We start from the raw sequence: 26,296 nt of genomic DNA on the forward strand, positions 1-26,296 counted from the left end.
AAAAGTACTCATCTTGTGTTTGGATGCTTGTTGCCTTGTAAATTAATTTTAATTTTTTTTTTAAAAAAGGACCATTGCACCTATATTAATTAGTGGGGATTTGCTAGGGACCATTGTGAAGGCATTTCGCGAGCCAGCTGTTGCATGAGAGAGCAGCCACCACAGATGAATCAATTGAATAAGACAAAATATGTTGAAAAGTGAGCCTGTGTGGCTGCTCACACATGCAACAGCCAGCCTGCAAAATGCCTTCTGCGATGGTCCCTAGCAAATCCCTGTTCAAAATTACTTAAAATAAACTACCATTAATTTGTAAATCTTTAGTCGGTTTCACTTTCTTATTGTTCCCATTCCATGTTAATCTCTATTTTAATTCTCTCTTTCTTCGCCACACAAGCAAGCAAAGACTCAAGAAATCATTTTTCATATACTTTCCTCCAACTCTCTTGTGTTTAGTAGTTCATCTCACCCGATCTGCCCATCCTCCACCCCTTCGTCCTCTTATAACACTAATAAAAGAAATGAACCACCTCACTTGAATACATTATGAATAAGGACCAAATGGGGGAGCCCTTGTAGATTGTTTTTGCAAGGGCACCCTTCAGCCTATCATTCCTCATAATGCGGATAAGTTAAATATGATCACCTAATGCACTTGAATACATACATCCAGTGTTTTGTAAGGAAATGTTATCCGCACTACCATATTTTGATGAGGGCACTCGTCACATTATTAAAAGTATGGTATGGCCCGCACCATAGGATGTTCCAAACCGTCCATTAGATGGGCCAAAGCCTAAATAGGTTGTGCCCCAAAAGGCATTTCCATATGTTAATCCTAACCCTCCGATCTGAATGTTAGAGGGTTGATCCTAACCTTCTATAGATCGAAGGGTTAGGATCAACCTATGGAAATGATTGTTGGGGATTTAGGTTGTGGCCCATCTAATGGACAGTTTGGATCATCCTATGGTGCATGCCATACCGTACTTTTATAAAGTGAGGAGTGCCCTCAGCAAAATACAGTAGTGCGGATAACATTTCCCTTTTTGTAATGTTTAATTGAAACAATGTCGTACTTGCAGATGCAAGATCTGCAGATTAAGTCAAGTATGCAAGATAACGTATTTATTGAAAAAAGTTTAAGGTGTGTTTCGGGAGTTTTTACACGGTGAAGAGTACAGTGCGGCCCACATAATTGGATGATCTAAACCATTCATCTGTCGGAGCTGATGCAAATAGACTGCCGCCCAAAAATAAATATTCTCCGTAGGATCATCGCAACCCCTTAATTTGGAGAGGCTTAAAATGGACGGCATAAAATAGAAAACTCCACAAATCGGAGGGTTAAGAGCATCCTGTGGAGAAGATTTGGGGGGGCATAGCCTATTTTACGTTGGGACCCAAGAAATGAACGGCTTAGATCATCTAATTTATGTGGATCCCATCATATTTCTAGTTGCACACTATAAAGACAGCAACCTTCTGAAGAGTTGTAGTAGTAGTAACACACTTAAAACCGTTGAGCTACAACGGCTAGCCCTTGGAACCATTCCTCTGTATCGAAATACCTATCTTCAAAAAAGCTATGGGGAAGCAATGTCTTGCAATTGCCTTCGATCAAGCCCCTCTACCACCATTGGTTGTAGGTGACCAACCCAATTAACACGCTGCATCTTCAACGCTGCCCAGAATCTGAGTCCACGGCCAATCTAGCCCTTGTCGAGACAGGTAACGAATTTGCGATAGAACCCCCAAAATAGAGAAGTGAAAAATCATTTCCATGGTGTATGCATTAATATGTATCTATGCAAATCAACCCAGAACAACAAAGAAGTCTTCATAGTTAAACCCTTAAGGTGGCATTTGACCTACGACAGTTGAATTTAATTATTCAGTGAGTGGAAGATGATGGATAACACGCAGCAAATAACAATACTTTTAAACATTATAACAACAGATCACTGCAATGAATTCGACCCTCTAAAGATGAGGCATCATGGCACCATTACGCATAACTGCAAATTATCTAACAAGGGAATGGCATAACACAGAAACAGTTATAAAAACAGGCCATCAAGAAATTAACCACCAGCAAACTGGCGGAGTGGCCACTCACATGGTACTCCTTCATAATGCTCAAGACTAAAATGGATTGTTAGTATTATGATAGAAAACTGCTGATGCATTAGATCTTATCTATTTGAGAACTACTAATCACGAACAAGAAACAAGAAATATTAGCCACATATTCTTGATATCAATGAAGGAAGACTATGGGCTACCAAATTCTGAAGCAAAACCCTCACTTAGATTTCTGTGGTTCTTGGGAGGCCCTCGATCCCATAATCTTACAAACAGGTTCCTACGGTGACCGAAGAAGCCGTAGTGCAGGATGAACCTTGAGGTCTCCCATAACAACCTTCTGACCCACATCCAACTCACTCAAATCCACATCAATGTAGGGAGGCACAATGTCAGCAGGGCAAAGATATCTAATAGTCCTTTTTATGGTGTTCAAATAAGCCCCTGTGAAGTATAATAATATTAACTACATGAACGATAATAACACACTAGAGAAAACAAGACAAATGTTTTCTAGAGAAAACCCATTTTGGAGGCAAAGAAGTGCAGGCTTGCAGGAAGGGACAAAAATGAGATTATTTGGCCATGCCTTGAAATTCACATGAAAACTAGCCATGACCCCCATAGATTTGAAATTTTAGTTGCAAGAAAAACATAATTGTGGAAACGAATGTTTTCATACCTTTTCTCAATCCAGGGCATACACCTTCTCCTCTGAATACAAGGGGAACATCCACCTTCAGTAAAGCATGTGAAGGGGCTCTCATGAACGTAACACTAAGTACTGCATCCATTCCCGAGTGGGGATGTAGCTATCAGATTCCAGTAAGATGCATTTCAGATGATAAACATAAAATTCTGTAGCAGCTAAAAAGAAATGAAAGCAAAATGAGTCAACATTTCTAAGGTCCTAAAATATGAAATGGTTATTGATGTCAAGTCCAACATAAATTTTGGGATTTACGTTCAAAAAATCACTACATAAAAGTAAAAGCTTGGCTAGGCTACTCAGTGTGGCCAATGCATGAAGAATGGATTGCAAATAATTGGTGTTAAGTGATATAAAGGAGAGAAGACAAGTCATGAGTCCTGACTTGAACACCTTCTTCCTCAAATATTCTGTGAGGCTTGCCTTAATGATTCTTAGGGCTATTCATTCTTTTCTCTTCTTTTCCGTCTTTACATTCACCCACAGTTTAAAAATTTCTCGCATCCATCATCGATTCACGTTCACCTGAGTCAGACTAAGTTTTACCTTGTTTGAATTCTCATCCAAGGATGATACATGAGAGATCTATGGAAGGGAGACTCTAGAAAAACTCTTTGGGACGTCAATCAAAGTTCCATCTAGATCTTAATCTGGAATTGGATCTATTTCTGAGATTGAAAACAAAATACAGAAATCTAGAAAATAACCAGATCTGAAACCATATGCGCATATTGACCTCACACTTCAGTATGGTCTTTCGTTAAGGCTGTTCCAACATATATCCAAATTTCGTTAAGATCCAACGGACGATCTTGACTTACACTCAGATCTAGACCCAAGGATTATCAAAACCTGCATGTTTTAGGAAACATCGAGATCTGACGTTACCTAGAATCTCGAATCTCCCTTCCATAGATCCGCCCTGCATCAATTGAGTATCCGAGAAAAAGCCTTGGATGCCTACAAACTGCAACAGGGTCTTTGGAAGAGGAAGAACATTGATCAAAGGAACAACCTTGTGTCAAAGCTTTTTGAACAAATTGCACAACTGGAGTGTCAATTGGAGGCATCAAAAGAGCCACGAAAAGCCCCTGCATGTCATAAGTTACCACTAAGGAAACCAAATTAATTAGTTGTTTGTCAACTGTGCATTGATGCGGGATTTGCTAAATTCCTTATTCATTGCAAGGAGTGTTGAGTTCAATCAATTCATTTTTATTGCCTAGACAACGTACTATCCCAGGCACATCAAATGGAGCGGTGGAGGTGCATATTATGTGAGTCGAACGACGAGTAATATCAGAAAACCTTCAAAGATGCAGCAGGTTCATTACACTCGACGGGATCAAGTCCCCCATGACAAGAAGACATACCAGAGAACATTTTTCAACTTCAAGTCAAGTGAGGCCCACGTTGCACCCCAGACCCTACTAGACTCTAATATGAAAAAACAAGAGAAATGAGGGTAAATTTGCCATGGTTAACTGTCTCCAAACTCCTCGACTTCAATGGCAGGGATGGCGAGAAGGGATATCAAGTGAAGTACTCCCGATACAAAGCATGGAAAGGTGTCTATAACTTCCCACTCGGACCTACCCCCAACCTAGAGTAAGTAGATGGGTAACTCAAATAAATCCTTACTAATATATGGCTTTCTCGGGTGAGAAATGAGCCACTTCAAATAGGTTCATTGTTCCGGCCCAGAATATGATGACTCCGGCATGGGCTACAAGAGTCCCAAGTAGTTTACCGGATAAATTGAAAGGCATTCCCGTCTCCAATCGACCTATCCTCCAATGGAGCCCCCACTATTCTATGGCAGAACTCTCGGCTGAGACGACTCCAAAAAAAAATCCTTCCCAACTTGCCAAGAAGTTTAGCACAGGCTTCCTCTATATGTGATGCCTCGAGAATATCCACTCTCTAACTTTCGACGCTAGACTGAAGAGGAAACCCACTGAGAGTTAGGTCCACTACGGCAGGAATCCCACCACTAACTTCCAAAAGTTGAGGGGTGCCCAAATATCCAGCCACAACTAAAGGGACATTGCAAAGGGCCATGGTAGACTGGTGCCAGCTATCCGCAACCCGAGGGAATGTTCTCCATGTTGGCGTAGCTTGCTAAAAAAGCCGTTGTAAGAGGGATCCTTCCCAATGTAAGAATATGGCGCTATAGCTCCATTTTGAATTTCAAAATCCGATCCATAATTAATTAATACGATCAAATGTAATCAGATTAACTCCAGCACTCACTTCCAATGCACATTCCTTACATATAAGGGTTTTGATAACTCACATCAGACCGTCGAATCAACTCCATCTTGATCTAAACGGTCACTGCATCGATGCCAAGGGATCCAAGATTCTTCGCCCACATCCTCTGCTGACAGCAGCCCATGGAAAATCAACCTAGGGCCTGTTGCCTTTCTCTAGCTACCTTCGAGAGTGTGGTTGCAGGAATCCAATTTTCTAGACATATTATCAACATACATAGATATTCTTCTCTTCCGGCCTAGACCCAATAAATCTCCTCATCTCTTACAACCGAAAATTGAAAATTCTACAAAAGCTAGGCAAAACTCTCTGATGTTTTGGCACATAAAAGGCCGCTTCGCACCCAATAGCCGGGTAACACAGTCTGTCAAGAGAAACCAATTTTCAAATCTTAATACCAATCTGCCATTCAAAAAAAATCTTAATACCAATCTCGAGGAAGTTTTCTGTTGTCAATGCCTGCGGGGAACCCCCTTTACCTCCCACCACACATCAAACAGTAGTGATTTCCTCCTGGCCCAAAGATCCAGTTCAATGAAAGGGTTCCCTGACTTTGCTTTTCCAAACTCTCACCGTCGCTGACTTGGCTCTATTGGAATTCGCAGGAGGAGATATGATCACCTCAAAAGAATCGATACCAGTTATGCAGATTTTCCCTTTGATCTCGCTTGTTTTAGCCAGCCACAACTCCAGGAGCTAGGCCGATCGTAACCATTGGTCTGCAAGTCTTCCCCATATGATGTTGTCAAAAAAGAGATTTGTCTTTGATCGAGAAATGTTATGTTGCTCGCACTCCCACCGAAAAGCAACATACGAGGGTTGACCACATTGACCTCCATCTGCATCTAGTTTGTGACATCCTCTGCCCTCTTCGCCTCTTGGGATCCTTATCAACCTTTTTGAATGCATGCTACCAAGAGTTGGACACTAGGGCCCCAACCCTCTTTGACTGGGAAGTTTCGATCCCGACAAGACTGTACTTTGCCACACCTCCAACTATGATACCGGCACTTGTGGCAGCACCAATCTCTCAAATTTCAACGATGCCGTTCCTCCTCGGCCTTATCGTATTGCTTGACTTCTTTTTTCCTTTAACCATATCCCACCGGCCAACGGAGTCTTCTTCATCACCAACCTCCGACTCTATCCTTCTCTTCTCATTTCTCCCAGCTCTATCTCCATTTCCTGTACCACCCTTCCTCACCAAATCTGATTTTATCATTCTCAGAGGATCTACTTCTTCCGCAGTATCCCTCATCACTGCTTCCACCATTTCAAATCTTCTCAATCTCTGAGTAACCTTGATATTCATATTTCAGTAACTTCATCACCAACCTCTGACTCTATCCTTGATATACACACCACATTTCACATACAAATGATATAAATATAATTAGGGATCTGCTAGCATCCATCGCAAAAGGCATTTCGCAGATGGGCTGTTGCATGTGAGAGCAGCCACACAGGCTCACTTTTCAGAAGATTTTGTCTTCATTCATGAGGTGGCTGCTCTGACAGGCAAAAGCTCATCCACGAAATGCCTTCTGCGATGGGCGCCAGCAAATCCCATATAATTATGTAACAAACATATTGCCATAGTGTACTACTAACACACTCAGTTTTAGTTTCGCTATGCGTTTCGGTTTCATTATGTATTTCAAATCATTGTCGGTTTCAGTGGAATTTTAAAATTTCCGTTGTCGTATCTTCACATCTTTCTCCTCTACTATTAAAGTCTTCGCTTACCTTGCATAAAAATTCATGTGTTTAAATATTTCAGCAATCATATGGAGATACATTGTCACCTAGTGGAAGAAGCTTTCATAAAGATTGCAGCAAGCATATGGAGATCCACAGTCACTTACGTAGAAGAAGCTAGTTGCCCAGTGACCTGGGACTATACCCCTTCTTGGAAGAAGGAATCGAGCTTGAGGACAGGCTCTTTTCTGGGGGGAGTCAAATATAGAGTGGGTCAAGGCCAAAGTGTATGGGTTTCATGTTTCTTCTAGGGTAATTGTAGTACAATTTGTCTTTCCATTCATATTTTGAGGGGTATTTTGGTCCTTTATGCTAACTATAGTTTTAAGTAGGGGAAAATCTTGTCATTTAGGGGAATTTTATAGAATTTTAAGAAGGAAAGACTTGTTTTCTGCTTGGAGTGAGAATTCCAGCAGGTTGTATCCTCTTGGAGTGCTTTATGATAAGATCTCTGGGGAGTTTTCAGAATCTTAGGCTCCTTTCTAGCTGTTCTTGTTGCATGCAGAATGTAAATTAAACATTTTCAAGAAAAAATCAGTCTGTCTCCTCGATTGGAAGAAAATCTTCAAATCTTATGCAGGCGTTCTTAATTCTTTTATCATTCACTTCAGTTTTCTATCTGCGTTCTTGACTTTTCCTTTCTATCAGTTTCCATTTTGTGTTTTTTGCTACATAAACAAAACTCATTTTCTGCCTGAGTTTTGATTTCAGCATGAATGTGGAATTCTTGCAAAGCATTCCCAGTGGAAACTCCTGGAAGAGTAGAGGCCATGTGGAAACTTCAATTCCATTAGAACTGCCATAGAATGGTCAACTATTGACAGGGCAAACCGCTAACATTCCTAATACACGATTGACTTGTATGTGTTTTAGAAGCCTCTCACTGTAACTGTTTGGAAGGAATCTTATTGGAGTAGTAGTAGCTTTTCTTTGATTTAAAGGAACTGAGAACTATTGGGCGGACTTCCTCAGTCTTCCCCTTTTCTTTAATGAAATTTGTTACCATTAAAGAAAAAAGGAACTGAGAACTATATAACCATCCCATAGCAGAAGTCTGCCATGGCAGAATAAATGCTCGTGTATCTTGCGGTGGCTGTTATATGAGATAATAGTTGTTTCAGAGAACTCCGAACCTTGACCTGTTATGAGTGTGAATAACTAATGCTTATAGCTTGCGTGGTATATGTTTGTTAAAAGTTGTGAGAAAGAATTTGAACTTGTGGTTATTGAACCTTATAATTTAGAGCAGCGGGCAGCCCAATTTGCTTGCCAATTTCAAACACCGCTTAGGCTCCTTGTGTATTAGAAGATTCTAAGTTTCTACATTGAAAATGTCGTGAAAGGTGCTACGTTAGTGATATTTCTTAACAAATATTTCCATCACCTTGCAGCCTACTTTCCACCCAAAACTACTGGTTTTCACATAAAATCAGTCCCTAAAACTCACTCAAATTCCCTTCCTCCTTTACCCCCATGATTTACATCTACAGACCAACTGATCAACCACCCAGAAAATAGCCTCCCATAACCTGTTCACATCCCAACTGAATAGTCCCAAACAATTTGTATTTCAGCCAAAAAAACGTCCAACTTCTTCTTCTTTCTGCCATTTAGAACCCCAACAACCCCTTATTCCCCTCGTTCAACAGCCCCAACCCTGCTGAAATACCACCTGAAATTCGAACCACCATCCCTACTATTTAGGTGTTCTCACCACCAAAAATCAACCCCTTGTTGTTACTCGATCCTAGCACCTTCATAGGCCACTCCAAAACCTTCCATCCCAACTACATTGTCAACACACTTAATCACCTTTTAACCACCTTAATCCAAGAACCCAATCCTACTCACTAGTTTCACAACCAGTACTGGAATCAGCCACCTGACATATTAGGCATTGCTTCTGCACGTCACTTGACGTGCATCATAAAGTTACTGCATTTTAACTAGAATCAGTTTAAGCTTCAAAATAGAAATCTAGAACAGAAGAGTCCGATGACGACTCAGATGAAAAACACAACACTAAAAGTAAAAGAGCAGACCATTTTCGTCTCATGGGAATAACCAGTAACCCTTATCCAATGAGTTATAGACAAAACAGTATTGACTCAATGACAGAGAAGGATTGATCTATTTTACGTGCCTAATTGGCCATAACACAAGTATAAAAAAGTAAAAGATATAGAAGAGGAGAAGAGAGGTAGATTCAAGGCAACTGAACCTCCTAACGGTTCAATTCGAGAGGAACCATCACCCTCTTGAAAAACAAAGTTTCCTTCTTTGGTGTAAAATTCTCTACCTTTTCATTCAGATACAACTCCTTAAATACAAACACAAAGTTCGAGACATCACTACCCTATTAACCCACATTCCCACATACATGACACATAAGCAATAACTAACACCCACAAACCAAAAATGCATTCCCACAACTATATAATACCAACATTACAACTACCCAATAAACACCATAATTATATGCACATATCAATCTAACAAACAGACTATTATGGCAGAAGAAAAGAAAAGAAAGAAGGGATATATAAACCTTTCGCGGCAAGACGCGAACTTTCTCAATGAGATCGGGTGAGTCAAAATGGGGGTAGACTTCCAAATCAAATAACCTAGAGAGGAAGAAGGAACAGCCAAGATGATTGACTAGCTTCCATATCTGATTCCCCTGTACGGAGATTAGGATCTTATTACCTCCCTCCTCTCCCTTCTCCTGCTCGAACAGGATGCTCGGCACTCGCCCGTCTTTTCTCAATTTGTCCGAGATGCTCTTACCGGACATCTCTTTATGGATCGCCCTTATCTTTTCGGCATGCTTGGGGTCAGGTTTGGGAAGGCCTTCTAGATAAGAGAAAAAACCTGTGGGGTTTCTCCTCTTCAGAGACAACCTCTGCTACGGCTGATGTTGCTAGGTTTGCTGATTGAGAAAAAGACCCAAGTCCCAAAATAATTTTTTTACTACGGATTAGAGGAAGAGAAGGATGGGGCTTTATACTCCAAAATTGCATTTCCCTGGCTTCTACAAAATGGGGAAGGAAGTGCTATTTAGCACTGCTGTAGAACGGCACTTTCGTTTGGGCGCGTGGGGCTTGACGAGGGTTTTGACAAACCTGAGTTTTTATCTGGTGTAAGCTCGTACGGTCCATTATTTTTCAAAATGCACTTTACGGGCCACACCCTTGGATGATCCAAACCGTCCATTTGATGGGCCACATAAGTTGTGCCAAAAAAAAAAAACATTTCATTTGGATGATCCGAGCCGTCTGATCTACAGATGAACTGCATATTTTTGGGCCATGGCCTGTACGTTACTTTTTAAAAAATACTAGACTATACGGGTTTCTCTGGTTGCATTGTTTGGTTGTCATATAGGAGATTTTATATGCAGTTCGAAACCGTCCATTTGATGGGCCACAATGCAAATAGGTTGTGTCCCATAAATTATTTTCCGTAGATGATACCAACCCTCTGATTTATACATGTTTATATAATGTGCAGTTCATTTACAGATCAGAGAGGTAGGATCATCCCTTCTAAATGATTTTTTCGGCACAACCTATTTGCGCCGTGGCCCATCAAGTCGACGGATTGGATCATCTCATAGTGTAAGCCGTACAGTAGGTTTCGAAAAAAAAAAAAAAAAACTCGGTCATTTACTATTCACTGGACATTCACTATTCAGTGCTGTATATTTTTCCAATGCAAGCCATTTTTTTACCGTTTTGACTTTTCTCTCAAAAGAAGGAGAGACAGTGGTATTTTAACTCCACCCCACTGGGTACCAAACTTTTATTTAAAAATTTTAATTTAATTTATTTTATTTTACAGGAGAATTGAACTAAGATGCGGATGTTTGATTCTTGATTCCACCAATCCAAATGTGCCTTTGTATGCACTTGGTTTGTGAGATGTAGGCGGTGGAAACGGCATCTGATTCTGATGCTTATGTTTGGTTAAAAAAATGAACAAACTCAGTGCCATCATAAAAAAAGAAAAGAAAAAAGCTCTGAAATGGATGCTATTGTCATTATTGATAAAGGGTGCATTTGAAATTTTGAATAGCCGGAATCAAGAATTACAATCGGCATCACATTCTATTCCTATTCCAATTCTTCTATAGATGGAATGGCAATTCCAATTCTAGTCCTTGGGTAAGCACTTGAACTCGTCAAGTCCGACTCTAGCCTTTTCCCATTCTGTGTAATACAAGAAAATGGCACGCTCTCATGGCTAGATTTGTATGAGGTAAAAGTATATCTATAGCATAAAATTATAAAGTATTTAATAACCGTAAAGAAACGTACTTTTGTAAAGGGAAATGATATATTCGGCCCATTTTATTTTATGTTTAATCTGGGACAGCCCCCTGTAGTGTAATAGAGTAGTCATAAATACACTAGAGGGGGCTATCCCAGGGAATAAAATGTGGCAAATATATCACCTCCCAATTAAAATTGTATAAGATATTTAATAGCTATAAAGTAATTATGCTTATAAGGTATTTAATTGTTAAAAGAATTTTCCAGTAACATATTTGGATGGTCTAACCAGAAGATGCGCCAAATGTTGTTGAGAACACCTTGATCGGATGATCTAGACCCTTGATCCATCAAGCATCGTTGAGAAGGATATCCATCCTGGTTGGGACAGAGAAAAATCGTGATTTCTGTGGTAAAATTCTCAGACCTGAAAGCGAAAAGGGGGGGTGTCCTACGCTCCAATGTCCCGCAGGCTAGGGTACCCTTGGACTTTGGGGTAAGAAGCTGATCCTTTTCCTTCCTCGGATGACAACTACTCATTATCCGCAAAATTCAAATGCCTTTTTGCAGATAATTGCACGATTTCTAGGGCCAGCGCTCGCTTTAAGACGTGGATAGATCTATATATGTAGATAGCTTTCTTTCATGGCGGATTTTTTGGAGGGAGCAGGAAAGCAGAGGAAATCCACGGATTTAGGAACGAATTGTCATTTGGATTTCCGCTCTGGAAAATCTCTTCACGTGTTGCTCGACGAAATTGAGCCAACAAAGACAATGAAAAGAAGCTAGGAGCTAGGGTTTGAGGTTAGAAAATTAGGGTTAGGTTTCTTTTTTTCGTTTCTCTGAAAAATGGCGGTGTCTATGGTTTGTGGAAGTTTTGGAGTTTGTTTTGGTTTGAAACCCGTGGAGAAAGGATTTTCTTCTACTAGGGTTTTGCTCGGGAGCTTCTGTTCAGATCCTCGGCAGATTCAGAGTCTTTACAAGGGCAGGTATATTTGGTTTTGTAAAATTCTATTTTGTTTTATACTCTGCTTATGGATTGATTTTTTTTTTAATTGTTGGTGAATTTCTGAGATCGGGATTAGATTTTGGCTACTCTGTTTCTCTTTTCACTCCCCCTCGATTTTGGATTGAAGCCCAGGGGTCGTGTTCTGCTCTTTGTTTATTCTCCTGTGAAGTTTTTTGATGAGTTTTAATTTGAATTGCTGCAAATCTGAGTTACATTTGGGTTTTGATCAATGAATCTGTCCGAATTTGTGTTCTGGATACTCTGTTTAATTTATTTATTTTTGCTTCTGTAGGTTTTTAATGTGGTTAGAACGAATGTTGTGTTGGAAATTCTGCTAGTTTTCTGTATAGATATGTATTTTTTTTTTTTGGGGGTTTTGGTTGGATGCTTGGTGAATTATTATTGAGAACTAATCAATATGTGTCATGTGATTGTTTTCTCTTTTTAAGTATTAACTTCTGTAAAGATCTTCTTTTTTCCCCTTTTCTTCTTCGCTTTCTTCGCTCCAATATTTAGGGAACAATCAATATATTTGGATCCTCTCTTTCTGTTACGTTTATAAGTTTGCCAATCTGTTTTTCTCGTAAGCCCACCTCCTTTTGAGACGGAAAAGAAGATGTTGGATCTAGTGTTATGCCATGGTATGTTTCTTGCTGTTGCATCATTTTATCCTATACGATACCATTGGGCTTCACCTTTGCAATATAAGATGGAAGGACACCTAGTCTACACCATGTATAAACTTGAAATTCATGATTATGAACTAATATATGGATACAGCATTTGGGCTTTTTATCCATGTTAGTAAATGTTGGCATGGGCATGCTTGTCAGCACAGAGGGACTCTGCTTTATGTTATTTTTTCTCTTCGTTCTTTCTAGTCTCCTAGAAACTTTTGTTCTCCATACTTCTGGGCTTCTTGTATTTAAGTAATAATAGTTATGTCGCTTTGGTGTCACCTTGTCCACCATTGACACATGTCCATGCCCAAGTTGCATATAGAAGATGTCTTCTGAAATGTTGCTCTTTGATTCTTTCCACTGCTTTCATCATTTCGGCAATACCCAACTATTCAGTTTTTTCCCCTTTTCTTTTCTCCTGTAGACCGAATCTATTATTAGTGGATGCCTCTAATTTTTAGTTTCTTTCTTGTTTTGCATTTTTTTGCTAGAGTGTGGAACTTCTCTAACTTGAACCCTTCATTTTTCATAATCCAATTTCTGGCATGGTTTGGCAGCTACTTGATATTGATTCTACAGTTGTTTTTGTTAGGTTGTCATCTGCAGCTGCACACATTCCACAAGCTGCTTCTCCAACTGCTGTTGAGGTACATGACAGCCATTACTTCACTCTGATTGACTAGCCTTGCACATATATACTAGCTTATCTGTTTGAGTGAACAGGGTGGAAATTCCAGTGAGACAATTCCTACTCCCAAAGTTATAATAGATCAGGACTCGGATCCAAATTCGACTGTTGTGGAGATAACTTTCGGTGACCGCCTTGGGGCTCTTCTTGATACTGTATGATATTGCTTGTTTCTCTGTTCAAATCAATGTGTTTTTTCTTGAATATGAATTACTTTCTCCTTTCTCTTTTGTACTGAAATTTCTAGAACGTTTATTTTAGAGTAATTCATGTGTCTTTGAATAACAACATTTCTTAATCTGTTGCAGATGCATGCACTTAAGAACCTAGGACTCAATGTGGTCAAGGCAAATGTCTACTTAGACTCTTCAGGCAAGCATAACAAGTTTGCTATCACTAAAGCGTAAGTTCTCACATTAAGCAAATATTGTGCTTGGATTTGTGTCTTGCTTTCGTTCTTAATTGCCACTGGAATTTTGAAGTATGTGCACCTTATGGGCGTTGTATTGTCGGACTCGAGACTATGAGTTTCCATGTGTTTGTCTTGAAGTTTGATGGTTTAAATGTCTTATGGAGGTCATTAAAATATTGTAGCTAATTTTATTTATATATTAGTTCTTTCTAATTTAAATCTTTTATCACCTAGAGATTTTTTTTTGAATGGTTTTATCACCTAGAGTTTTATCATAGGATTCCTTTACCAAAATGCAGGGCTTGAATTGTAGCTTCTATTACTAGTTAAAGATGTTGGTTGTTAAGTTCCAAAGTAGTACGGGACCTGTTGGGATATATCATGGGCATTTGTGATGAACATCCTTCTTTTATTGGTTTGGTTGACTATTTAAAGGCCACGATATCTATTTAGTCTTGATGTAAACTTATGGGTGGACTAGCTAATGGATACAGTATTTCTACTCCAGAGCAAAATGTTAACTGTTTGCCACACTTAATATTGCAGTAACAAAGTAAGGCCAGCTAGTCCGGTGTCCCTGTCACTGTCTTATGAATTGCCCATAGGAGTGAACAAACTCTTCTTTTCTCCTGCGTTGCTTCAATTGGATCTTTGCCTTAATGGCCCATGAGAATGTTCAGTAACTTAGTCCGGCAGTTTATGCACATGAGAAGTTTTGCTTCCACTTGAAATTGGTGGTTCATGGATATTTTCTATGAATTTATTGGTTTGGACTTTGCAGGGATACTACCACCATGGATATTTTCTATGAATTTATTGGTTTGGACTTTGCAGGGATACTACCACCATGGATTTTTTCTATGAACTTATTGGTTTGGACTTTGCAGGGATACTGGTCGAAAAGTTGATAATCCAGAGTTGCTGGAGGCAATACGACTGACGATTATCAACAACCTGCTCCAGTATCACCCAGTAATATTTTTGAAGCTTTGATTTAGAAGCATCTGAAATATCTTGGTGAAATACTTCAATCCATGCACTCTTATATGAGGTGGCATCTTCTTTAATGACACTGTAATTGGTTGTCCAGGAATCTAGCGCTCAGTTAGCAATGGGAGTAGCATTTGGGGTTGAGCCACCAAAGCAAGCAGTAGGCCATTCTTATATTAGATTTTCTGAATGTCAGGATTTTGTGGTTGAATGTCATATAGTATGGGACATAAATGCGTAGGCTGATTTACTTCCTGGTAGCATGTCATAAAATAAGCCTTTCAGAAAAAAAAACGTCATAAAATACGGAACAGAAATGTTTAGGCTGATTTACTTTGATATTTAGTTCATTCCTGGTTGAATTAAATTGTAAGCATAATTTACTGACCATCCACTGCCCTCTGTTGATGTTGAGTTCGTATTGTTGGGAATTTTTCACTTCTTTATTTGTCATGCTCGTGGCAACTGCTCTTTTCTTAATTTGAAAGCTATTATCTTGTGGTATGTCACAATTTATGTTGTTTCTTAAGCTTTCATGCATTAGGATGCAATTATTGCTTACTGTTGCTTGGATAGCTAAAAGTAGGTTGCTTCTTGGTTCCTGGGTATCCAACTGGATAATTACTTTTCAGGCCACCTCTGGTGCATTTATTTTCCTACTCAATGTGGGAATTCTTGGTTGTTAATAGAAAATGTCAGATAATTAATATTTCGATTTTCAAAAAAAGGAAATGGCAGTCATACATTAGTAATGTCGGAAAGGGAGGGTTTACCTTCGTACTGGTTGGTGCTAAAATTTCCAGCGCAGGTATAAACAAAGGGCCTGCCTTGTAGGGAATTGCATTTGATAATAAACATAATGTACTTTATGCTGAGTATCTTGTAATTTGAAAATTTGAAACCCTTGAAAATTTAACCATCTCTGTTGCTGATAGATTCATGCCTATCTTCTGGTTTGTTCTACAAATCTATTTCAAACTTTCAAGCATTTTAATATGCTCGAGTAGCCAGAGTACCGGCCAAATTATTATTTTTTGTCTCGCAATAACTAAATGATAGTTAGACAATTAAAACTGGGAAGTTTCCTGTGGGAATGTATGCTTGTAGCATTTTTATGCATTTGTTAGAGTAAACAGTGAACCAATATTGAGGAATATCATCATTTAAATGTTAACTTAATTTTTCCATATCTGAGGTTTATAAATTCAACTCTTATGAGCTCATGTTACGTGTAACTTAACATAATCATAAGTGAATCCTTTTTTTTAAAAACGAAGTCATACTGAATCCATTACTAATGCTTTGGGGGCACTATGATAGTTGAGTGTCTAGAAGGAAGAACCTTGTTGAAATTAAAGTGCATCAACAAAAAGTGATTTCTTAAGAATTTTGTATGTGTTATGATTAGGATTAAATTCCCACAACTTCAATCTCTCAGCAACTTCCCATATGCATCTATCCAAGTTCTTTTCGTTAAGCAGATTTTTTTACATAACCACAGTTCTGAGCTCATCCTATTGAAAGACATTTTTCAGCCATGTATTTTTGATGATCTGTTAATTGGGTGTCTTGTGCTAACTAGTACTGACACGAACATTTATAGTATTTAATTTTAACTACCCTTTGGGGCTGTTCTCCATGGGGATAGAAGCTCTTGGATAAGATCTTCTGGGAATTCGCTTCCTTTCTTGGATAATTTTATGTTGAATAGATCCCAGCGATTGACTACTGGGCTTCTATATTATACCCTTGACGTGAATGGAGGATAAGAAGCCTATCCAAGAATAAAATAAACCCTGGCTTGCTCTTTGTATGGAGAACAGCCCCTTTTTGTATGCTAATTTGCATATCTTTGCTTGTTACCAGGATATAATGGTGCTACCTTGTTTGTGACTAGTTTGGCTGTCAGGGCTCTTTGTTTTATACAATTATATACATATGACATTGACTAGCTTAGCATCATCCTAATGTGTTATTTCTAATTAGTATTTGGAATACTTGCAATGCCCAAATTCAGTAGATAAACTTGATTCTAGCTAACCATGCACAAGAACACCTAATATGTAATAACTTGGAAGCCGCCCCCTAGTGGTTGGCTCAAGCTTAATTTTGATGGAAGCGCCAAAGGTAAACCTGGCCCGGCAGGAATTGGAGGATTAATTCGTGATGCTTTCTCATATTCCGTTTTGGCTGGGATATGCAAGTCCAGTGAGGCGGACGCGATAGCCTTATTGTACGGTCTCAAGTGGTTTGTCTCTCATCAATCCGTCCCCTTGATAGTGGAGGGAGACTTGTCCAACATTATAGCTAGGGCGAGTGGAGCAGCCCCGGGCCCTTGGAAACTCGCGAATATCATTTCGGAAATCCGGGACTGGTTCTCGGCCTGTCATCATCATGTTTTTGCGTACCTGGTCAGCTAATGATAAGGCCGATGGGTTAGCAAAAGTCGGAGTGGAGAATCATTCTATGGTAGGTTCTCATCACACCCTTGCTCAGGCGTCCTAGGTGGCAGTATTGGTAGACATTGCATCTTTTTTAGACTATCATCTCTATTTCATCTAGTGATGGGGGACAACTTGTCCCTTTTATCTGATTGCATGATGACCCCCAATAATCAGTAAATTTACCTTTCAAAAAAAAAAGAAGTAAGTTATGTTCACGGACAGACAATTTCACGCAACAGATGTACTATTCACATGGGTGGTTTTGTGTCATATGTAAGGGTGTTGTCTAGTGGTCTGGCTTTGCATGACTCATATGCAAGGGTGTCATATGTTTTCTTATATGAATGAGAAATTTGTTGTAGAGGCTTGCTTTTATAGTAAGGGTGTAATATAAATCTTTTGTCTTGAGGGATCTTTTCATGGCCCGTATTCTCTTGTTTTCAACATTTGATATGCAAGTTTTTTCTTTTCAGGTTGATGTTGATATTGTGACTCATATACGGATCTTTGATGATGGCCCTGATAGAAGGTATGCATGCTCTACTTTTATATTTTTTGAGACTTGTCTAGTCATACTTCTTTCTCTCACTAATATAGTCTAGGTGGATTGATGTCATAGTTATCTTGGTGATAGAATTCTGGATAACATTAAGATCATATGTTCAATCCCAGCTCACCTATGGAAAAAAAACCCTTCAATTGCAGTTTCTTCCCTGCGTTATTATGTAAGACCTTCTCATTTTTATTTTCTTTTGAAAAATAACAATATTTATTAAGCAGAAAAAAGGATATGAAAGGGGCGGGATGGCCCAAAGTAAGGGAAATAAAAATATATAAAAGCAAGGAAAAAAAGAAGAAAAGCCCATGCCCATAACTACTAAGAATGACACACAACTCGGGGCCAATATTATATAGACCTATCAGTCCAGTAGGAATTTCCAATTAGGAATATCCCTTTTTTGTAATCATTGGACGTAGTTCATTAGAGTAAAGTGCACAACCTAACTAGTAATAGCATTCACATTATCAATTACAAGGAGTCACACCTTGTAATATTTTATAAGGGGCTTCTCTTTCTTTTAATTTCTGCAAAATGCATTTTGCATGTTTATATTGCACCCACCCTGAACTTTTTAGTCTTTTTTTTCTTTTCGAGTTCATTAATTTGCTCCCTTTGTTTACAGGGAATACCCCGCTTTTAGTGGTTTTATGACTTAAGACAGAAAAGTCAAGTAGTTATAATACCAATGGCAGGGGATGGTCCCAGTTATAGAGTGGGAACATTTTCCCAACCCTTGTTATCTTGGAGATCTTGTGATTGTAGGATGGATAGATCCTCTACGACATTTAAGTTTTGTGAACTCTTTCACTTGGTTCAAGGCCTTCAATGATACAGCTCCATGTGCTGAACTTTTATTGACTGCTTGATGCAGGACATCTCTAGGGGAGGGAACTTGAAATTTTGGATTTTGAAAATTAGTTAAATTTAGGGCCTAATCAAAGACAATATCAGAGGTTGATATCAATTAGATCACAAAATGCCAAATCTGGATGTTTGTTCAAATCTGCAGTTTTGGACAATACCCAAATTCATATTTGAACCCAGATCAAGATCCAACCATTGGATAAGGCTGAAACTTGGACCAAATCCGTCCTTTAAATCAGTAGTTAGTATCTCCTGATTGGAACTGATTGCATCAGGGTAGCAATTCCAAAATAGAAACTTTTAGAAATTAAGATCTAGAATCAAAACAGAAGATCAAAATGTAGATCGGATGTAGATCTGAATGAAAGATAGAAGAAGAAAGAAGAAGATAGGAGATTGAAGAAGAAGAAGAGACAAACACTTAGGATATGCTAGGGCATCGCACCACTAAATAGCCAGGAGATCACTTCAAGGCCCAAAGGAATCACTCAACTGGTTCGATCAAAGGCGTGATGAATATCTCGTTTCTGAAAACTATTAGTTCACCCTTTCAATCCTCCAGGACCCAAATATCTTTATAATATAGGGCTTATCAGATCCTCAATCTCCTCAGTTTTTGTTACGTCAGCATTTATTGGTGTTTCATATCATGTCTTAATTCTCATTCATTCATCATGTATAAGCCTACAATATATAGAACCAAACCCCATGAAAATTTGGACGTAACCTTTGTCTCCAAGCAACTAATAAATATAAACTCACTAAAAACTAATCAACTTTCTAGACCTCTCTTAAGAACAAACTTACTTTTGAAACCAACTTACTTCAAGATATCTTTACAATTTAGAAATAAAGACAATCCTTAAGACTTTTGAAATACTCTCAATTGAAATTAAGAAACTGGCGTAGATACCCTTTAACTTCCTAAAACCAAATAAGTTCCCATTTAGGAAACTTTGTCCAATCACTAAAAGTAAATAAATCCTAAGCAAAACCTCTAGAAAAAGTGGTCGACCACTAAGGGGGCCCCACCCATGCTCTCAAAATCATTATGGGGATTAAAACCTGTGTGGGTCAATTCGACCAAAGTTAACTGTCCAAAATTATAAAAATGCCCCTATGGGTTGTTTCGAGAGCATGAAATTGGGATCATTCCTTGACGGATCCTGCATCCATCTAGACTTTTCTGAAACTTCCTGGACTGATCTCATTGGTTTTCTTTGGTTCTAGACGGTCTGCATTACTGTTCTTAGCCTTTCACCCTTCTTGTTTCCTAGCATGAGACTTCCAACAACAATTACTTTTCAAAAGAAAAGTGAGACTTCCAACCAACAACTATATCTACAATATTTTTTCTCCAATATCTTCCAACTTTTGAGCTTGTTACCTGAAAACATTGTTTGCATTGTTAGTGACATCATAAATGCCTGATTTTTATGTTCATGGCGTACATGTTCATATGGAGTTTGATCAGACTGGTGGGTTAGTATTTGCTGAGAATAAAGTGGAGGTGCTCATGATGCACAAGCATTAACAGATTGTTTCTGCAAATCTTTCTGAGCTCAAGAAAGTGCTGGAGAGGCAAATAACAGATCTATGCTGACATCTTTTTTTTTACTCTTTTCCTAATTGGTCCATGCGTACTGAATAAAAAATCCGAACACCGCAAAGTGCAGGATAACGAAAACAAGCATGCGCATTCTATGCAGTAGAGGAACTTGGGTATCTGGTAGTTTTGCCGGATAATTGTGGGAAAAATCATATGAGGTATCCTTTTAGAATTTTCTGAAGAATGCTCTCTTGGGAACCTTATCATAGAAAACCCAGTGTAGAAATAAGTAAGGGTAAAGTGGTAAACCCAGGAAAGGGGCTTTTAAAGATGAATTTAGGTTCACAATAACAAAGGAAAATGAGTTGCAGAATTCTCATTTTAGTGGTCCAATTCCTTCATGAGCGACAATTGATGGAAGCATGAGAACATAAGAGGATGTGACGTTGCTGGAGACCAGACTACACCCCATCTTGAGGAAGAGGTAGTTCAGATAATGTTAACGAAAATCAAGGGCTCTTGTTCTCCTGGATCCAATCCAATGTGGAAGTAAAGGAAGCCAGTTGTCCTTTACTCAGGTTCCCTTTTTAATCTCCCCCATTTGCTTGTTGCCAATGATGAAGAAGAAAGATTGGAGGCACACTTTAAAAGAGGGTAAAAAGGCATGCACATTGTATTATATCAGGGGTGAAGCTGGACGGTGAAGGCAAACTTACATAAACATTCTGATTCCCCGCGTTCAATTTTCTGTGCAATCGATAATGGAAAACAGGACAGCTACTAACAAAATCTTATTTCTTGTATGCATTTATGGTGCTGACTTTGAAAAGCTAAGCTGAGCTAAATTTTCACTCTTGCAGCTTACTTTGCGTTGAAACTGTAGACCGCCCTGGTCTACTCGTGGATCTAATTAAGATCATCACAGATATTAACGTTGCAGTTGAATCAGGAGAGTTTGACACAGAGGTAACGTTCAAATTCCCACAGGCCATATTGTTTAAAATTCTTTGTTTCTGTTCTAACAGTAGTTTGATTTACATGAAGGGGTTGTTGGCCAAAGCAAAGTTCCACGTCAGCTATCGGGGCAAAGCCATCATCAAGCCTCTGCAACAGGTAAACCTTCTATGGTCTATGATGCCTCTTAATATATAAATATGCTGCATCCATGCACTCATTTCCTACTTCCCTCCATTGTGCATTGCAAACTTTCTTACATGACATTCTGTCCTTTTTTTCACTTTCCTTTCCCTCAAGGGGAGGCAAACAAACAACCAAATGGAATCTACAATAAAATGTAGAACCAATTTGTTTGTGCATGGGAACTGAAGTTAAACCTTTTCTTTTGTCAATGTGACAGGTTATTTCTAATAGTTTGCGATATTTCTTGAGGCGGCCCAGCACTGAGGATGCGAGTTTTTAGGCCCTTCAAAGGCCGATCTATGGGCAATAACATGCTCTCAATTTCCCATCCGAAATATTTACACAAAGATATAGCTTAATTTATTCAGTAATGATATCAGGACAAGATGTTAACCTACGTTTCGTAATTACTCACGCTTCCTGATTAAGAGGCTTTTCAACAGATGGAGGTCTTGGCTGTCTCTATACCGGTTGTTTTGTATGTGTTTGTGTAGTTATCCAAAATTACTTTTTGGTGTGTTTTGGGTTGCTGGAATTAGGAACTGGAATTGGCATTCTATATCGATTCTGCTTGGTTTTCGTTCAAACAAATGAACAAAATCAGGAGGCAAAATGACACCAGGGCAAAATTAAAGGGAAGTGGTAAATGCTGGAATCTGTTTCCTGCTCCTAGAGGTGGTATTTTGATTCCGGCCCAGCGGAAATGAAATTTTTATTAGAATTTTTTGAATTAATATTTTATTTTAATTATCTTCCATAATGTTTATAGAGGAATCGTAAGAGGATACTGATTCCGGCAATCCAACCAGCCTAATAAAAGAATGCGAGGATTTATCATGGGAACTGATAATCAGCGCTACCGTATTTTGATGATCCCACTCCTCACTTTATTAAAAGGGTGATGATAAATTCGCACCTCATGTAGGATAATTCAAACTCCTGTAACACGAATTAAAAGCATTAGAGTCTGCTACTCTGCCACATGCCCTCTTTTACAGGAGTGTGAATTATCCTATATGGGGTGCGAATTTATCATAGCCCTTTATCAAAACATGCTGAGATTGATTGGAACCTACAGCCTGTTGTAACAAAAATGATCAAATTTAGTCATATTATAGATGGGCTACTGATGTTACTATTACCATGTCTTAATAATTGCACAAACTCAGCTGTCTTTTATTATTCAAACAGTTGTCAAACGTTACTCCAGTTCCTAAAAAGCCCTGAGAAGCCTATTAAAAGGGAAAAAACAAGCTGAGTTCGTGCAATTATAAATGAGTGGTAGTAGCAATATTAGTAGCCTAAATATAATATGGATAAATAAGTTTTCACGCTATCAAATCTATCGATTCCTCCCCCAAATATATTATGGGAAATTATATCACCACAGCTATATTTTGATATTTTCACAAACCATTTTTCTTTTAGCATTTCCCACTAAGTTCTCAAGAACCAATTAAAGACGAAAAGACAGCTGTGCAAATATCAAAATATGGTTGTGCTGAAAACATTTCCCTATTTAATACCGACTTTTTCAATTTGCAAAAGAAACAAAAAAGAAAAAGCTACACTTGAAATAAACAAATGTGCAATTTTGCATGGAATGTAATTCCAAGAGAAAGCACATCCGTCTCAACTTAAGGAGGCTATGTGGCGCTAGAGCTATTGATGCCATTTCCACAACCCACAAATGCGACGTTTACAGATTTGGAATGCTGTTGTTCAAGATTGTGGGGAGGAGGAAGAATCTCAACATTGATATGACTGAAAGCCAAGATTGGTTTCAAAGATTAATTTGGAAGAAATTTGAAAAAGGCAAATTGGGGGAGTTGGTGGCTCATTGTGGAATTGAGGAGAAGGCTAGAGAGAAGGCCGAGAGGATGTCCATGGTTGCTCTGTGGTGTGTTCAGTAGTCATCGAATGCTAGACCTCCCATGAGTAGTGTGGTGAAGACCTTGGAGGAGCAGAAATTGTCACACGACCTCCCAACCTATTTCAACATATGTTATCTGGAGGGATAATCGTCACACCCCCGACCCGGGTCACCTGACAGGCGCCGCACACTTGCAAGGTGGAATCTCACAAGCGTGCAAGGCCTCTCAAAGTAATCATCTCAGACACTAATGATAACATGCATAAAGAGTTATACAGATGTCTGCAATGTGAAAAATAATCCAGAAAATCCCACAAGTCCACAGTGGGTCCCTCGCCACGACCAATCCGGAGCTTAAAAAGAAATTTATAAACCACATATAAGCTCGAGAGGTAGTAAGCGATATAGTGCGATAATAATGAGTTATACAGAAGTCAACAATATGAAAAATAATAAATAGGGCTTCCCCATTCTATTAAACATTGCACATCAAGAGATCACAACATAACAGTTCAATAGCTTGAAATACATTTAACTTGCCTCAGCCGTCAGAGCTACCAATGTATCCTTCCCATTGGCAGGAGCGGCTATGCAGATATTACCCACCCCAGTCGCACAGGGTACCTTCTCATTGGCAGGAGCGACTATGCAAATATCATTCATTCACCCTGGCCGCTGAGGGTACCAACGTATCACTTCCCATTGGCGGGAGCGGCTATACAAATATCATTCAACCACCCTGGCCGCTAAGGGTAGCAACGTATCACTTCTCAATGGCAGGAGCGGCTATACAAATATCAATTACCTTACTCACAACAAGAAGAATACATTTAACATGTAGAACAAATAACACATCTTTCCGCACAATCATGAATAGCATTTCACATTCATATTTCTAATACGAGACATTAAATTTAAGGCCAATCCCATTGCCCTATTAACTTTATCACATGTAATAGAATAAGTGAGGTAATCTATAGGACTTACATTTCATTTGCATTAAACACTATTAGTTGAACTATATCACTTACCTTCTTCACACGACCTAATATGCCCAAAGACCACTTTTGAATCATTCTCAAGATACTTCCTCCAATCCTAAAATAAATAGAAATGGCAGAATTTCAGAATCCACTTCACAATTCAAATCCATTAAATTTACACCATTCTACAATAATCCCAAATCAAAACTCTACCCTATCAGCCAAACATGAATAATCCACCCTTAATATCCCAACTTAAAAAAATTCATCCATCCACCGATCTTCAATGTATTATCCATCGATTCTAGTTATCTAAAGGTGGAATTTATACTAAAATAGAAAAATATATAAAATATAGCTTTTCTACTGAGAATGGCGGTTTGCCGGAGCCGTCGAGGGGTCTCTGGTTTTTGTTTGTTTTTAAAACAAATGGCAAAGTTATAATTAATATCAACATCAAGGTCTTTTCTTAAGGGTAGTATATAATAAAGGCTAGACATGGCATAGTAGCACAACCCCAGACATGGAACCGAATTCAACTAAGTCACTGAGCTTCCCTGTTTAAAAGCCAATCCTTTCAAAGTCGCGGGAGAACCTAAAACCTATGGGTTTGACATACTCCCCCTCTACACACACCTAGGCAAGGATAGCCTAAAACGGGGCCCCTCGAATCAAATACACATATTCCAGGATTAAACTTAGAAGAGACCATCCTTGAAGGGCTGGATCTGTTCATGAATGAGTGGGCCCGTTCCGGTCTAGGAGACTGCCCATCTTTGAAGAGATTTCCTTTTTAGGGATCAGATCGCTTGTTAATGTAATTTTTTGGGTGTCGTGTGTACGGGTGTTTTGTGGTTGCTTGTAAATAATGGGGTCTGAGTTTGGTTTTGTTAGTTGTTGATAGAAATAAAAGGTGGTGAAAGCAATTCTTTCAATGAAGATAACTGTGTCTAATAAATTAATATAAACCAACCTAACCCTTTGCCGATTTCAATCCTTATTGAAGTTTCATATGGCTTACGTGTATAGCCAGATGTGAGCTGAGTATTACAATAATGCCACAAATTCAACATCAACTAGACGAACTGCCGAAATTTCATATTCTACAACAGGTGGAGGAATTGCTGAAATTTGTCTCAATGATTCCATCCCGATCATGAAGAGGTATGACTAATTCATCTTGAAGAGAAGCTTTCGTTTTTGTTGGAATTCTAAGCTTCACTGCTTGAACAACTCTTTTCTTAGAACTTGCTACATGCATGGAGCTTTCCATGCACCTTCTCCTTTGAATGTTGCTACATTGGAACGTAGCTAAATTAGGACTTACTACTTTGAGATTTGCTACATTGACTTGACTATATATGAACCTACTATTGGAAATAATCTAGGGGTTAAATAGATTAGTTCAACAAAACTAGTGATATATTTAATTGAAATGAAATAAAGAAAGGATCCCGAATGTAAACCGCAAATTCGTAACCAAAGATCAAAACATATATGTGAGAAATTGAGAAGAATTTAGTGGTAGAGGCACGTTACGGAATAACACTACCCTTAAGATAGATTATCGCCCCCACCACGCTTGGTATGCAATCGGGTTCTCTTGCGACCTATCTCCAGGATACAACACCACTATACTTGTCTTTGACGGTGTGCACGCACCGGCTCAGACCTTGCGAACACGATATATGCCGAACAATTTGCCCAAAGAAATCTTACAAATGCTTAGAGCTTGAAACTTGTAAAAATACAAGTATAAAAGAAGAAAACTCAAAATGGAGAGCAAGATCAAGGGTTTTTTTTTAGTGAGGAAAAACAAGAGGAAGAAGATAGCCTTTTGTAGGACACACTAATGAAGTGTATATAGCAACAAGCCTTCAACCCTCAATGTCTCTCTCATACCCAAACGTTTCTCCCTTTATTGCAAAAAGGAGTTGCAAATAAAATATTAAATAATCATAAAAGTCTTGAAGAGACATGGCCCAAAACATATAAAATATTAAAG

The 26,296-nt window shown here is 38.7% G+C and overlaps 2 protein-coding genes across 2 annotated transcripts; one reads left to right on the top strand and one right to left on the bottom strand.

The window, feature by feature from the left end:
• Positions 1 to 2,019: 2,019 nt before the first annotated feature.
• LOC143851397 (uncharacterized) lies at positions 2,020 to 9,921 on the bottom strand. The gene is made up of 3 exons (XM_077360812.1): positions 9,375 to 9,921; positions 2,768 to 2,897; positions 2,020 to 2,529 (listed from the first exon to the last, which is right to left on the bottom strand). The coding sequence occupies exons 1-3, from the start codon at positions 9,618 to 9,620 to the stop codon at positions 2,366 to 2,368; spliced, it is 540 nt and encodes a 179-aa protein (XP_077216927.1). The 5' UTR covers positions 9,621 to 9,921; the 3' UTR covers positions 2,020 to 2,365.
• A 1,711-nt stretch (positions 9,922 to 11,632) lies between these two features.
• On the top strand, positions 11,633 to 21,877 carry ACR11 (uridylyltransferase-like protein). Its single transcript, XM_077361321.1, has 10 exons — positions 11,633 to 12,086; positions 13,379 to 13,433; positions 13,510 to 13,629; positions 13,783 to 13,877; positions 14,774 to 14,858; positions 14,977 to 15,036; positions 17,794 to 17,849; positions 21,156 to 21,261; positions 21,340 to 21,408; positions 21,653 to 21,877. The coding sequence occupies exons 1-10, from the start codon at positions 11,947 to 11,949 to the stop codon at positions 21,713 to 21,715; spliced, it is 849 nt and encodes a 282-aa protein (XP_077217436.1). The 5' UTR covers positions 11,633 to 11,946; the 3' UTR covers positions 21,716 to 21,877.
• The last annotated feature ends 4,419 nt before the right edge of the window (positions 21,878 to 26,296 follow it).

The sequence above is a fragment of the Tasmannia lanceolata genome, unplaced genomic scaffold, assembly GCF_043159265.1.
Source record: "Tasmannia lanceolata isolate RefF3 unplaced genomic scaffold, GAP_Taslan_0.1 ptg000018l, whole genome shotgun sequence".
NCBI classification, from domain to species: domain Eukaryota; kingdom Viridiplantae; phylum Streptophyta; class Magnoliopsida; order Canellales; family Winteraceae; genus Tasmannia; species Tasmannia lanceolata.

Bases quoted from the DNA above. Each gene is read 5' to 3' on its own strand.
- LOC143851397 (XM_077360812.1), bottom strand. From the start codon at position 9,620: ATGTCCGGTAAGAGCATCTCGGACAAATTGAGAAAAGACGGGCGAGTG. The intron at 2,898-9,374 runs GTTTATATATCC...GGAATCTGATAG, and splicing joins TTCGCGTCTTGCCGCGAAAG to CTACATCCCCACTCGGGAAT. The intron at 2,530-2,767 runs GTATGAAAACAT...TATACTTCACAG, and splicing joins ATGCCCTGGATTGAGAAAAG to GGGCTTATTTGAACACCATA.
- ACR11 (XM_077361321.1), top strand. From the start codon at position 11,947: ATGGCGGTGTCTATGGTTTGTGGAAGTTTTGGAGTTTGTTTTGGTTTG. The intron at 13,434-13,509 runs GTACATGACAGC...TTGAGTGAACAG, and splicing joins CTTCTCCAACTGCTGTTGAG to GGTGGAAATTCCAGTGAGAC. The intron at 21,262-21,339 runs GTAACGTTCAAA...ATTTACATGAAG, and splicing joins CAGGAGAGTTTGACACAGAG to GGGTTGTTGGCCAAAGCAAA.